The 14,550-nt window shown below is 45.4% G+C and overlaps 1 protein-coding gene across 5 annotated transcripts in view; it reads left to right on the top strand.

Moving 5' to 3' along the window:
• The window catches only part of DPYSL5 (dihydropyrimidinase like 5), a 97,619-nt gene that overhangs the window by 61,942 nt on the left and 21,127 nt on the right, over window positions 1-14,550 (top strand). For 4 of the 5 annotated variants that reach the window (XM_017964484.4, XM_035273584.3, XM_054244383.2 and 1 more), the window contains exons 3-5: window positions 10,919-11,077; window positions 13,294-13,473; window positions 14,283-14,351. In XM_017964484.4, coding sequence (XP_017819973.1) covers window positions 10,919-11,077; window positions 13,294-13,473; window positions 14,283-14,351 — 408 coding nt within the window. The remainder of the gene's footprint in view (window positions 1-10,918; window positions 11,078-13,293; window positions 13,474-14,282; window positions 14,352-14,550) is intronic. The other variant, XM_054244385.2, reaches the window with a different exon arrangement.

The raw sequence follows: 14,550 nt of genomic DNA, 5'->3' as shown, positions 1-14,550 counted from the left end.
GACTTGCCAGTCTCGATGTCTGGGAATTCACCCAATTCATTCCAGCGCTTAAAGGAAATGTCTTAAGCACGGAAATGTGCCTCATGTCTCACCATAAAAACCATGCATGCTTTTATATTTCTCCCACCAGTGGGTGTTCATGTATTTCTAGTTCTAAAATGAAAAAAAAAAGTGTTAGAGCTGATATATATATACTAGCTAATCAGTGTTCTATTTTAAGTACACCCTCTGGGAGACCCTGAAGCTGGGGTGGGATTGCCCCAGGCTGGGAGGTTCTGTGCCGAGTTACTATTTCAGTGGCAGCAGCAGCATCAGACCGGTTTTCAGTATTACAGAAGAGTGTGGGATTTAGAGTAAAAATACCTGGATCACAGCCTTGGCTGGTCTCAAAAACTGAGAAGATGACCATGTCTGCTCCACATAGTGGCTGTGAAGATTAGCTGGGAGACTACCTTGCCACACTGATGTAGGAGGCAGAAAGGGACCAGGTCTTTGGGCTGGTCTGCAGCCTTCCAGTAGATTCTCTCTGGCTCTAGCTTCATCTAAAAGCCTTCTATAAGGGAGCACCCCCTTGCTGCTTTGAACCCTTCCAGTGGTGAAAATCCACAGACCTCAGAACCATCTTTCCCCAGGGGGTCCTCTATATTCTTTCCAGTCGCTGTCAGAGCAGCCCTAGAGCCAGCTCCCCTTTGTACTTAGGAATTTGTGACAGAAGGGAGGGAGGGGCAGGGGCTCTTGCACAGCCTCCTGACCCATGCATGACCTGGCTGCTCCCTACAGCTTAGCGATGCTCTTTATTGATGAGGCCTGTTCTTTATTGATGAGGCTGAAGGGAGGAGGGGAAGCGGGAGTTTCACACCAAATCACAGACCTTTCTCTCACATCTCAGCAGTGGCTGCTGGCAATGTGGAGTGCGCCTGGCATCTGTCCACCTGTTGAGCAGGAGCCAGGGCAGACTGAAATCAGGGCTTCCTGAACAGATGTGTTTATTGCCCCTGAGACAAGAAAGGTCCCTGGGCTACTCACCTATGGCGAGCAGGAACTCAGGACTCCCAGGGAGGGCCTGCATCTTAACCTCTAAGGGAAGCTCACCTCTTCTTGAAGCCAGTGAGCCCAGGAAGTTTCTGTGCCTTGGTAAGAGGCTTGGCTTGGCTTCCATAACCCCATACCCCCTTGGCTTCTTCCTACTTCTTTGCAATTCTTTTCCAGTCTCCTTCCTGGTCTTCTCTTCATCTTGATGCTCTCCTATGCTATGGCCTCTCAGGGTGCTGTTCCAGAGTGTCTCTTCCTCTTACCCATACTCTCCTGCTAAGTAATCTGTTACTGATGGCTCCCACTTTACAGCTGCAGCCTAGCCACCTCTGCGTACCTCCCTACTGGGCATTGTGCCATGGATGCCCCCAAAGCCTAACCTAACACACTCCTTGTCTTCCACACAACTCCACTCCTCTTCCAGGGATACCTCCTGTAAGGAATGGTACCCCACCCACCCAAACCAAGCCTACTTGCTAAAGACCAGGGGCCTGCTAAGGGATATAGCCAGAACCTGAATCCAGGTCAAGCTCCAGAGCTCAGGCTTCTCCCACCATTGCCCCTGCCTCCATGCGCCATCGGAGAAGTCAACTGCATTTCTAACAGACTGAATAATGTGAATGTCACTCTGAGCCCCAAACCAAACTCAGCGTGCCCTGGGACCCCTTCCCATTTTGTGGCTGTGCTGGACTTCTGCCTGGACCCCTTTGTCAGCCATCCCTGACCCCTGGACTCCCAGCTCCTTAGCTCTTCCAGACTGCTTTCTCTGCCCCAGCTCCTGGTTCAGAGTGGGCCCATTACAACAGCATCGTAACTTCAACCAAACCCTGTTACTGCCTGTCTTGTTGACTCTGCGGTGCATTTTCCAAATGGTTTTCCTAAGCCTCATCTTGGCTCAGACCAACATTCCTGATTTCCCCCAAAACCTTCCATCTGGGATTTTGGCTTTATTTCCTGTTCCGTTAAGAAGTCTGGGACAAAGGGCCTGTGCTTCCTCAGGTCTCCTCCCAGTTTCCTCTGATCACCTCCATCTTTATCCATCCCTTCCCTGAATGAATGGGAAGAAGGTCCCTCCAGCCTAATAGATGAGAATATCAGCCCTCAGTTTCCTCATCTGAACAATGAGGATAATGATGTCCTCTATTTGGGAGAGAATTAAACCGGCACCAGAAGTACTTGATGATGTTAATTATTAGCAGTTTTCTTCAATATTTGAATGTCCCTTAATCAGCTCTATTTCCATGTGTCTAAAAATTCCCTTTCCCCTAAGTTTGATCTTCCCTCTCCTAATGCCATTTTTTTCAGCCACCCAGGCACAAAACCTCCCCCGTTATTTATTTTCACCTCCTCGTCTGTCATCAAAGCTTGCTGCTTCTTCCAAGAAACATGAATCACATATGTCTCTTCCAGCCCAGCCTCCATCAGGTCCATTATCATCCCAACACTGCCCTTGAGCTTGCACGCTACAGCTAGAGTAATGTTACCAAGTCTGATGTTCACGTTCTTCCTCACCCCAGAGCCTGCTGTGGCTGCCTGTGGCTTACAGCAGAGATCAGATGCATCCCAGCTCCCCAGCAGCCTCCCATCCTGGGCCATAGACATGTCCAGGGATAGGAGTACGGCCCGAGTCCTCTCTGTAAATGTGCTCCTAAACCCCACACTCCCTAAACTCCCTCATTACCAACACCTCCTCCCACAGAAGTTGACACACTTTGCCGATCTGATGGAATCAGGTTAACCAAAGTCCCCATAGTTGGTCCTAATCAGACCTGCCTCAGCCCAAACCTCAGCCTGTTCTTTGTCTTCCAGCTGTGTCCATGACTCTGCTACACCATTTCCTACCCTGGAGCATCCTGGCCTGGTCAAATCATGGCTGCCCACTGCTCACAGCCTTCCTATCCTAACATGACCTTTCCTTCCACTGGGCTGCTTTTGCACTCACTACTCCCCATTAGCACTGAGGAACACTATCTCTTGTTGCCTTCTAGTCTCCGTATTTTGAAGTCATTTCTATTAAAACTGAACTTTTCTCCTTTTCTGTTTGCCAGTTGGACTCTAAGCTCCTTAAATTGCTCACATTTCTTCTTCAGGAGCATCTGATACACGTAATAGAGGGCACGTAGTGTGCACATTAGTGCTACCTACAAATTATGCTTCTTGTTCCTCATGAATATTTATTGGGCTCTTACTATGTGCAGGCACTGGGCTAGGTGCTTTATATGCTGTATCTCATTTAATTTTCATAGTAACTCCATGAGGCATGTATTATTATCTCCATTTACAAATGGAGAAATGGAGCTCAAACAGATTAAGTAACTTGCTGAAGATCTTACAACTAATAAGTGATGGAGCTGGGATTTCAACCTAGATCTGCCTGCCTGAATGTCTGATTCTTGTCGGGATTCTACAGTATTAATGTGCTTTAAGTGGCAGGCGGATTAAGTATAAAATTTTTTTTTCCTCAAAATATATTGTGGATTGAATGTTACCTGTTTCCTCTGTAGAAAGGTGAAAGAATGAAGTGCGAGTTTTAGATAAGATAACATTCAGAGTGAGAGCAAATTAAGATCAGGAAGTGAGACCATGCCCTGGATGATGTGGTAAAGGCGATAGACCCAGAATGTAGGAGTGCAAAGTAAAAGGAAGTTTAGGGGTGCAATCAAGTACAAACGTGCAATTTAGGGAAAACCTGTCAGCTGGGTGAGCTCAACAGTCTGCAAATTATCAGTCAAGATAAGGCCTGAGGGCTGTATGTAGCCATCGGGGAGAGCGAGTGGGGAGAATAAGTCATGTGTCTCTTGGATGCCCTGGAAGAGGCTGTTTTCTTAAGAAGTATTTGATAGAAGGTGCTGGCCTTGGGTGTGGGGTTGGGGGCTGGTACAAAGAGGATGGAGTGGTGGTCAGCATGCAAGCTGCCTGGGAGGGGATCATCAGAGAAAGGGTCAAGAGTCCTCAGCAACTCCCCACCTGTATGAATTGGCTGAGTTTGCAATGAAGCCCAGTGTAAGGCCATTAAGAGCCTGGTCCCCCTACATCAGGCCAGGGTAGGTGATAAGCTAATGGCTGGAGTGGCCACACAATTTGCAGGGCCAGGTGCAAAAATAAAATAAAATAAATATGAGGTTCCTTTTTTAAAAATTATTAAGAATTTCCAGATGGTGACAGCAGAACATTAAAACAAGCCAGACACGGTGGCTCACGCCTGTAATGCCAGCACTTTGAGAGGCCAACGAGGGTGGATCACCTGAGGTCAGGAGTTCGAGACCAGCCTGACCAACATAATGAAATTCTGTCTCTACTAACAATACAAAAAAATTAGCCAGCATGGTGGCACATGCCGGTATTCCCCAGCTACAGGGGAGGCTGAGGCACGAGAATTGCTTGAACTGAGGAGGTGGAGATTGCAGTAGCTGAGATTGTATCACTGCACTCCAGCCTGAGCAACAGAGTGAGAGTCTGTCTCCAAAAATAAGAAAAGCTCAGAGCTCTTCTAGCCCTTCTAAGTGAAGGGCCTTGTGCAGCTGCATGGGCCACATGCCCATGGAGCTGGCCCTGGATGGTAGACTTGTGATTCAGGATGGGAAAGGTGTTCCCTGCGTGCCAGGCATGGTTCCAGGTGCCATACATCTCACTTGATGAAAGAAATAGTTGGACCCTTCTTTTGGGGGTTGCTGACATCCCATGGTGATGTTCAGAGCTAGCTTTCCAGAGGGCCAATAAGTAGCCAACGCTGAAGGTGAAGGAAGTTACTGTGAGCAACAGAGAAACTACCGAGCTGGTTATTTTTTTTCTCTTGTACTTCGGGAGGATGTGAATATAAGATGAAAGATAATTTTAATGTGAAAAGAAAAAGAAGTGGTTCAGCAATTCCAAGAGAGGCAGATCCATGTGAACAAAAGATAGCTTTTCCAACAGCATTAAGGGATGCACACATTTGCATTGCACTTACCAGTTTACAGAGCACATCCACTTGTCATTTGATTCTCAGTGCAGTGTTGTTCCCTCTGTAAAGATTGAGTTGGCCTTAATCTATATACATCCTAGTAGTAACAGATCCTGCTTTTCTGATTCTAGTCACCTCCTCAAACATGCACCCGTTTGTCATAATTCATATGAAAATATGCTCTAGGAAGTCTCTCCCCTTTCCTCAATGAAAAACTCCATGAATTGGCTGTAGCCCAAGTGCCTTCTCAATAGCAGAGCACAAAGCTTGTGCCTTGACCAAGTGGTTCTTGGTCTTGAAGCAAGAGAACCAAATCTTGTGGGCAGGGTTGCTGGGAGCAATTGCTGCAGTAAATTCAGCAAAACATATTGCAGCAGCAGGGCAGTCCTGTAGAAGATGGTTAAGAGCGACTCTTCAAAGTCTTTGTCCTGATAAAGCTGGAAGTGACCAACACATTGTTCTCTTTAACACTGTGATGTCAGCAAATAAATCCTATCTGAAGGGCCACAAGTATCTGAAATGTCTTTCCAACTTTCTGAGCTGGTCCCTGGTCAATATGGAGACCCCCATGTGCCCCCACGGTGGTCTGATGAACTTCTGAAGTATAAAATGGCATTTATAAAAGGTTTAGGCTAAGTTCTTATACAGGTTCCTGCTCCTTGCCAAGTGTACGCCTGGAAACTGTATCATAAAATGGATTACCATTGAATATATTGGGTTTTCCTAGGGAACAAATGAACATCAAATAAATCTTTACCCAGCAGTATGTCATAAATGCCAAAAACAAAATAATAGTGACCCTTTGAAATAGTAAAACGATGTTTCATATTCTTCCAAATATATATAACGGTGCTGTGTCTTTTGATTAAACAAATGGTTCAAACATCTCTGTTAATTTAATAGCAAGAGATGTCAGGATAAAAACATGTCCACATACACAATGGGAAATGCTTAGCTGGACAGATATTTTTTAAATGCTTATATTTTAAAAGTAAGGACTTGAGTTGATAAATGGGCAGTTTTGGTCAGCCACCAAGCTCAAGGAGGTCGTAGTGAGATCAGCTGTTCCATGATCAGGTCTGGAATATTTGGAGATGAGGATGTTCTACAGAGCTGCAATTCTGCTTCCTGGCAGTGTCCACCTGGAATGTGGTCTCTGCTCATATGTGTTCAAGAATGCTCAAGTACTGTGTGAAATTGTAAATAACCATGAACCTGGAAATGCTTTCATACATGGAGGCATATTTATACAATGAATCAATTAAAAGGAATGAAATAAATATACATAAATAAATCTCGAAGATAATATTGAGTACATGAAAACAAGTTGCAAAAGAATATAGACAGTAGGATAGATATCATTTGTATAAATTTTTTAACATGTGTTTACATAGTAAGAGCATAAAAACATAGATGGGAGGAATATAAACCATCTTCAGGGAGGAGAGGGATGGGAATAGGAGGGAGGGCGTTAGTTGTATTAAAAATATTTCTTTTTTTTTTTTTTAAAGCATCTGAGGTAAACATGGCAAAATGTTAACATCTGTTGAGTAGTGCATATGTGGGTATATGTTTTATTTTTTATATTTTTACTCTGAAGTATTTCATAACTTCAAAATATTTTAAACACATTAAGCATGGCTTACTAAAATTTTAAATACTGCAGTTTTAACTTCCTTCAAATTTATTTTTAAGTGTACATTAAAAACTCATATATTCAGTTAAATTTTGGAAAAATAGAAAATATAAATGCCTCAGAATCTCATCACAAAAATAACCATTGTTGGCCAGGAGTGGTGGCTCATGTCCGTAAACCCAACACTTTAGGAGACCAAGGCAGGCAGATCACTTGAGGTCAGGAGTTCAAGACCAGCCTGGCCAACATGGTGAAACCCATCTCTACTAAAAATGCAAAATTAGCTGGGCATTGTGGCAAGTGCCTGTAATCTCAGCTACTCAGGAGGCTGAGGCAGGAGAATTGCTTGAACTTGGGAGGCAGAGGTTGCAGTGAGCCAGGATCGCACCACTACACTCCAGCCTGGGTGACAGAGCAAGACTCTGTCTCAAACAAACGAACCAAAAAATCATTGTTAATATTTTGGTCTATTAACTTCCATTTTTTTCCTCGTGTGTGGGGTATGTGTGTTTAAGCATAGTTCCGAGCATTTTGAATCAAGCCTTGTTCACTCATGATAGCATAAAACTTTTTCCATGTTACAATAGCCTTCATGAACATTATTTTTATTGATTTCCATTAAAGATCTTCTGCAGCGTACTTAACCAACACCAATTTTTGCATAAAAACAGTCATGAGCATTCAACAATCACATATTCTTAAACATCATCCTTTTAAAAGCCTCAGGAACAGGATGGGCTGTGCACTGCTGCCGATTTCTATGAGGCTGTTTTGTGGGGGACGACCCTGAAAAGGTCTGTAACATCTGTGCTGCAACTTTCCTGTGAAGACAGAGCCTGTCAGCATTCATCCTGTGGGTCGGAACGGTACATATTCAAAAAGCCAACTCTATGTATGTCTCGCCCAAGAGGAAACAAGTCCTTGAACATCAGTGTGTGGTGTGGGCTTGTGAGCCTGCCGTGTAGGGAGGGGGGTGCGGGGAAGAGTTTGCTGATCTGATGAAACTCTTGTTTTGAGGCCTAGGGTAACAATGGTAATAATTATTCCAGATACTTATGTGCATGCCCCTCCCAGCTCATAGATGCTCTCACATCCATTGCCATCTGACCCTCTGGGGACCCTTGAGAAGTAAGGTTCGGGTCAGGAGGCACATGGCTGCTCCTAAATTACAACCAAGATGTGGGAAAGTCAAGGCCATCTCCTGTGCTTCCAACTCCTTCCAGAACTCTTTTCACTTCCTGTTCTTAGACCCAGGCAAAAGGGGCCTCTTTCCAGGGCTCTGGATTCTAGGGTCCTCCTTGGGTCCTCCAACTTGCACCCCTGCCCCCTAGGTCTGGGGATTGTGTCTACCCAGACCTCACTCAGCCATTCCTAAACTACACTCTAGGTCCCTGGAATTCCCTGAGAAATGCCCAGAGCATTCCAGAGTCTACAGAAACCTGCATCTCTCCTCCCGAGGGACAGACCAGCAATGTGTGCATACAAGGCCCAAGGCCCGAATTTTGCAGAAAGTGGACAGAGCTTAGGTCTGCAGGCTGTAGGATCAAATCAGGATTGGGGGTGTGGGCTGGGGGCGTGGGCTGGGGCCAGGCATAGAGGCTAAGGCCAACTATCCCTGAAGCGTAGCTCAGAATTTTAAGGACCTTGAGGATTCTAAGTTTAAGCCTGGCCCTTTTGGCCTTTATGAAGATGTGTTTGAGAGGTTAGGAGGATAGGGTATATTCTGGTAATGGTGTTTTGGCTTGATCTATCTTTTGAGTGTTTATAGAATCAGCACATGATCCTCCTTTTTCCCTCTTGCCCTGGGACCCACACTATGAGGACAGGACCTGGCTCTTTTATCTTCACTGTGCTGTTTCCAGTTTCTTTTTTTATCTAAGCCTGCAGAGGTACATTGGGGGTGCAAAGGAACACAATCTAGAGCCACAGAAAAATGAAACAATTTAGTGTGTAAAACCCCAATATACATCCCCATGTGTATGTATACAAGCAAGAGATGCATTTCAGGACAAAATAGAGTACAACCACCTGCTGTGAGGATGAATCAGCCTGGCACGATCCAGCAAAATCAGAAATAGAATCCTGCTAGTAAAGCTACAATCTGCACGGCTCTCCTTCTCCCAGTTCCTCTGCCACCCTCCTCACAGCTTCTGCAGGTACCACAGAGCTACCACCCTCTGTTGGTTGCTTTAAGCTATGCAAGAAGTCAAACCACCAACCTCCCCAGAACCACTGAGAACATTCTTACTGGCCCAGCCTGCGTCATGGAACATTAAGGTTGTAAGAGTTTTCATTTTAATTGCTGTTGGGCCACTGAGCTAATTTTTTTTAGTCCCTTTTTCCCCAGCAATATTTTTTATTTGTGATCAAGGATTTAACTGAATAGAGAAGCATGGAACCATTAGGACAATTTCATGGAGCTCTTTCTCTTCCCTACAGAAAATGGAGATAAACACCTAAATTCTGGCTGGGTGCAGTGGCTCATGCCTGCAGTCCCAGCACTTTGCAAGGCCAAGGTGGAGGATCACTTGAGGCAAGGAGTTCAAGACCAGTCTAATGTAGGGAAACCTTGTTTCTACAGAGCAAAAAATATATATATATATATATTTTTTTTTTATTTATTATTATTTTTTTAATTAGCCAGGCAAGGTGGCATGTGCCTGAGGTCCCGGCTACTCAGGAGGCCAAGGCGGGAGGATCACTTGAGCCCAGGAGTTTGAGGCAACAGAGTGAGACCTAGTCTCAAACAAAAACGAACACCTAAGTTCTGAGTAACTGAACACACGTTAGGACAACACTTTACCAAATCTGTTCCATAAGTGATGTTTTACTTAACCTTCACAACTAACTACCCAAAAAGGAAGCCACCCTATTGTGTAGGTAAAGAATCTGCATCTCAGAGAAGTTAAGTAACCTGGCTGGGGTTATTCCAACCACGAGGGAACAGAGCAGGGAGTTGAACATGGAGCAGTGAAGCACTGTAAGGACTCAAGCCATTTTTCACCAGAAAGAGTTACTTTGTGTTAGAGCCCTCACAAAGACTCTCATGTTATGGGCTCTTTCCCAATTATTTTATTTTATTTTATTTATTTTGAGATGGAGTCTCACTCTTGTCACCCTGGCTGGAGTGCAATGACACACTTGTCACCCAGGCTGGAGTGCAGTGGCACAATCTCGGCTCACTGCAACCTCCGCCTCCCAGGTTCAAGCGATTCTCCCACCTCAGCCTCCCAAGTAGCTGGGATTACAGGCACCTGCCACCACACCTGGCTAATTTTTGTACGTGGTTTCACCATGTTGGCCAGGCTCATCTTGAACTCTTAACCTCGGGTCATCCACCTACCTCAGCCTTACAAAGTGCTAGGATTACAGGCGTGAGCCACTGTGCCCACTCTCAATTATTTTAATTTTATCTTAAGTTTTGTTTGGGAACAACACATTAGCCTGAAGTAGCCTTTGATCAATGCTAGTTTTGGAAGTTCACAGAAGTCCCCTGATCAAATTCACTTTTAAAAAGTTGAGGGGGGACTCTCCAATACAGATTTAGTCATTTTTCCTGGGGGTTCACTCTGTGATTGCAAGTGAGGCTTTTTAACAATTTCTTTTTAAAGTGGCAGAGTTGTGAATAGGATTGGTTTTCACTAATAGATTATACATACATCTAAAAAAAACACCTGTGTCAAACAAGATAGATGAAAATGAAGCTCCTGTGCTTAGAAAAACTGAAGACAAAGACCCTGAGGTTGAAGATGGGTGCGAAATGTTTGAACAGAATTGCTTCATGAAATTTGAGAGAATAAAACAAAACAATATATACAAATTAACATTTTATATATCATGGTTCAAGTATATGTGTGTAAGTAAATGTTATAAACAGATATTTGATTATGCCATTAATATTATGTTATTATATGATACAGCACTATGTTATATATTACATGTAGACATTTGATCCTGTCATCTATAGAGTCAATTGGCTAAAAATCATCTGGGGAGAGAATGTCCTCATTGGGAAGATAGGCCTTAGGCCTGCTGACCCATGATGTGGTTTTTCCAATGCATCAAGCTGAAACCCCAGCTGAGGAACAAGCAGGTTTGAGACCCACGGTCGTGATGAAGGTGTCGTACTGGCTCCTGCGCCTCCCCACGGCTCTTTACAGTTTCCCAAACCTCGCTGCCCTTGGTCCTCACAGCCTCTTGTGAGGCAGGACCTGTCTTTGAATGGATGGTGAGGACCATGTCTCACCACGTCATCAACTCGAGGGCAGGCAGGGCTGTGACAAGGCTGCCTTTTCCCATCTTCCTAGGCAGCACTCGTCGGAGGCACCACCATGATCATCGGCCACGTCCTGCCAGACAAGGAGACCTCCCTTGTGGATGCTTATGAGAAATGCCGGGGTCTGGCTGACCCCAAGGTCTGCTGTGACTATGCCCTCCACATGGGGATCACCTGGTGGGCACCCAAGGTAATAGTGCTGGTGGGATCCCAGAAGAAGGCACAAGTGGTCTTGTAGGTAGAGGGGCTAGTTAGGGTGCGGTGTTTCCTGCTTGTGTGGGGAACCCCTCCCGCCACCATCCTAGCTCCCCACAATGCCAAAAGAAAACACTTAGGATTCCATAAGGGGAGCAGGTGGGCCTGTCCTGCCTAACTTAATGAACCGCTTTCCGGCAGGCACAGGGAGGCCAAGGCCAGAGGCCAGGCCTTGGTGCAGTTTCCTCGCTCTGACCACGAGGCTCTTAGTGTCTCATGTGAACATGGAGTGCCACTGACAGGTCATGGGCAGTGCTGCTGAGCAGTAGCCTGAGCATGGGCTCAGGTGCAGAGGGTCATATCCCATATGTCATTTGTACTGAGAGTCAACCGCACTACACTGAGGTCTCGGAACTGAGGCTCCCATCCTGGCTCAGTACTGCCTGGAGTGAATGGATGGTGGTACGCTTTTTTCCTACTGGGGCCCAGCTCCTGCTCTGAGACACATCGAGGCTGTCCTGGTCTGTGACTGAGGCTGGCACCCCCTGAGCCCTTCTCACTTCAGCCTCTCTGCCTCCTTTGTGTCTGTGCCCTGGCTTCTGGCTTTCCTATTCTCCCCCTGCCCAGACCCCAGGGTCAGAGTCCGTCTCCTCTCTCCGGATTCCCACTTCCTTGCTCTTCCTGATCTATGGGCATTTCAATTTGGCTTTGTTTCTGGAGCTTTTCTGCTTATTTGCCCCGGGAAGCAGTCTGGATATTCATTCTTTCATCAATTACTTACTAAGCCTCATGTACCAATACTTTGGTGAGTGCCCCAGAATCATGAAAATAACAAGCATTAGTAAGTTTTACCAACTTTGGAACTGCCTCTTCATTTTTCCTTACTTGTAGCTGCTGCTAATCAGAGTATATTCAGGGCGGCTTGAATCTGCTCCCAGGTGGCCATCCTCAAGCTTTGAGCTCAAATAAACTCTGTCCTTAATCATAAAAAAAAAGAAGCTTTACAAAGTTCTTCAGTTGCAGGCCCTGGTGTAAAGGGCCTAATACCCTTCTGAGATGATAATCTAAAGCCTCACTGTATTTCTGCCCTCGGGTCTTAGCCTTGAGTTGGGGGCTCACCTAGTTTCTTCATTATTTCTGACCTGGCACTTACAGGAGACCTTGGAACTCCCCAACCTTCAGAGCATGAAGGCCCCTCCTTCCAGTATGGGCCAGAGGTACAGATCACGCTGAATGTCAGCCATTTCTTATCTCAAATGGGGGTCTTCTTTTTGGACATCCTCCTGGGTGAGGGGCCTCTACCTCCACGCCACTCCCTTCCCCTGGAGCTGGCCTGGAATAGAGGGTCTGCTCAGGTTCCCAGCAGCACAGAAGCCAGGCCAACCCTCCCTAATTTCCTGGAGCTTATGGCGACTTTCATGCATCAGGAGTTTAAAATTCTGTTTTACAATAATCAAATAAATGTTTCTTCCTATAGATGTTAAAAATAGAAAAGAAGCACATAATCCAAAAACCCCAACATGATTGCTTTTGTTAAACTTCTTTCTTTCCAATCTTTTTTCATCCATGCTTTCACTGAATAACTATTTTGCATAGGTGTTAGCATTTTCTATTTTGCTGGGAAGTCTTCGTGACCAGCAATGTAATGGCCACTTAATATTCTACCAAGTGGATGAACGAACTTATTTTTCTGTTGTCAGGCCAATATTGCTTCCATGTTTTTCCTAGTACAAATAATGTTGTTAGGAATATCCTAATTCTCATAACTCTGTTCACGTTTGACTTTGTTCCTCAATTTGGTTTTCCCAGGGCCTCTGGATTTTTAGTGTTAGCATGCCTTCTTTGTAACGCCAGGGAACAGGCCACAGGAATCAAAATCATTATTTCTATGTTTACCATTAAGGCTGGTTTGAAGACAGACACACAGGACAGGCCTAGGTGATGAGAGAAATACGCCTATAAAGGTCATAATGTGGCTCCTAAATGGTGTCATGTTGACAATTTTCACAGTACTTCCACATCCATCTGCTCAGGTGACCTCACAGCAGCCTGTGGGGTGGGAGGAAACTGAGACACAGAGGTGGGCAGGGGGCCGACCGACAGCCTGAGCTGGGGCAGGCCCCACATCTCCCCCATGCCGGGCCGGCGTCTACCAGTCCCCCTCTTGGGTGTCTGCCCTCACGCAACATTGCCTTTGCACTTGCTCTCCAGGTAAAAGCAGAAATGGAGACACTGGTGAGGGAGAAGGGTGTCAACTCGTTCCAGATGTTCATGACCTACAAGGACCTGTACATGCTTCGAGACAGTGAGCTGTACCAAGTGTTGCACGCTTGCAAGGACATTGGGGCGATCGCCCGCGTCCATGCTGAAAACGGGGAGCTTGTGGCCGAGGCAAGTCTGAAGCCAAGGATGTTGGATGGAGGGACACCAATGGAGAGAGTCCTCAGGGGATTTCTGACCACCTATCTCTGATCCCATAGGATTCAGACAAAATCAGTTGTAAAAGTGTGAGGTGTGGACACCCCAGCTGTCAGATCTTGGTCAGAATATCCAAACTGTACTACTGTCTGTAAAAAAAAAAAATCTCTTTTTATGGTTCAGAAAGGCTTCTAAGTCTTAGGTGATGATGTCTTAATTCTAATGATGTGAGATTTAAATTTCATTATAGCAGAGAATTTGGAGCATCTCTCAGACATATTTTTAATGAGATTTGACATACAGAATAAGTAAGAATCCTCTTTCTACTTGGCCTCTTCAGAGGATCTGAGACATTAAAGAGATCTACTCATGGCCCCAGGAAAGATGAGCCTCTGTGCACTCTCCTAGGTCTTGGGGTAAGGGCTAGCCTAGGAGTTACTAGAAGCTAGAGATTTGTCTCAATTTCCAGAGAGGGAATTCTGAGTTTGAAAGAGTGCTTGTCTTTGGTGTCCAGGCCTGTTGCTAGTTATAATAGTTAACTGTATTTTTAAGAGAACAACGTATGTTCGGTCATTAAGAAGTGAGAATCAGGAGAGCCCCACTGTGTGGGGGGGCCTGTGCATGCTCTGCCTTCTTTAGAAGATGAACGTTACAGAAGTGAGAAAAGAAGCAAGCCTATTGAAACAGGCTATATTTAGCATATTTCACTGTCCCTTGGGTTCAGTATTTTCTTATGTGGTATCTCTGATTCTCTCCATTTTCTTTCTCTTGCTGTTATCCAGGGTGCTAAGGAGGCACTAGATTTGGGGATCACAGGCCCAGAAGGAATCGAGATCAGCCGTCCAGAGGAGGTGAGAAACAATCCCTGTGGTCTTTGTCAGCATCTCTTATGTAGATTGACAGAATCTTTTAGGATGGAAGAGATATCAAGCATATAAATTAGCTGGGCATGAGGGCTCATGTCTGTAATCTCAACACTTTGGGATGCTGAGGTGAGTGGATGGCTTGAGCCCAGGAATTCAAGACCAGCCTGAGCAACATGGTGAAACC

The sequence above is a fragment of the Callithrix jacchus genome, chromosome 14 (assembly GCF_049354715.1).
Source record: "Callithrix jacchus isolate 240 chromosome 14, calJac240_pri, whole genome shotgun sequence".
Classification (NCBI taxonomy): domain Eukaryota; kingdom Metazoa; phylum Chordata; class Mammalia; order Primates; family Cebidae; genus Callithrix; species Callithrix jacchus.
Note: the sequence above shows the minus strand (reverse complement) of the source record. Positions and strands in the feature narration are given on the sequence as shown.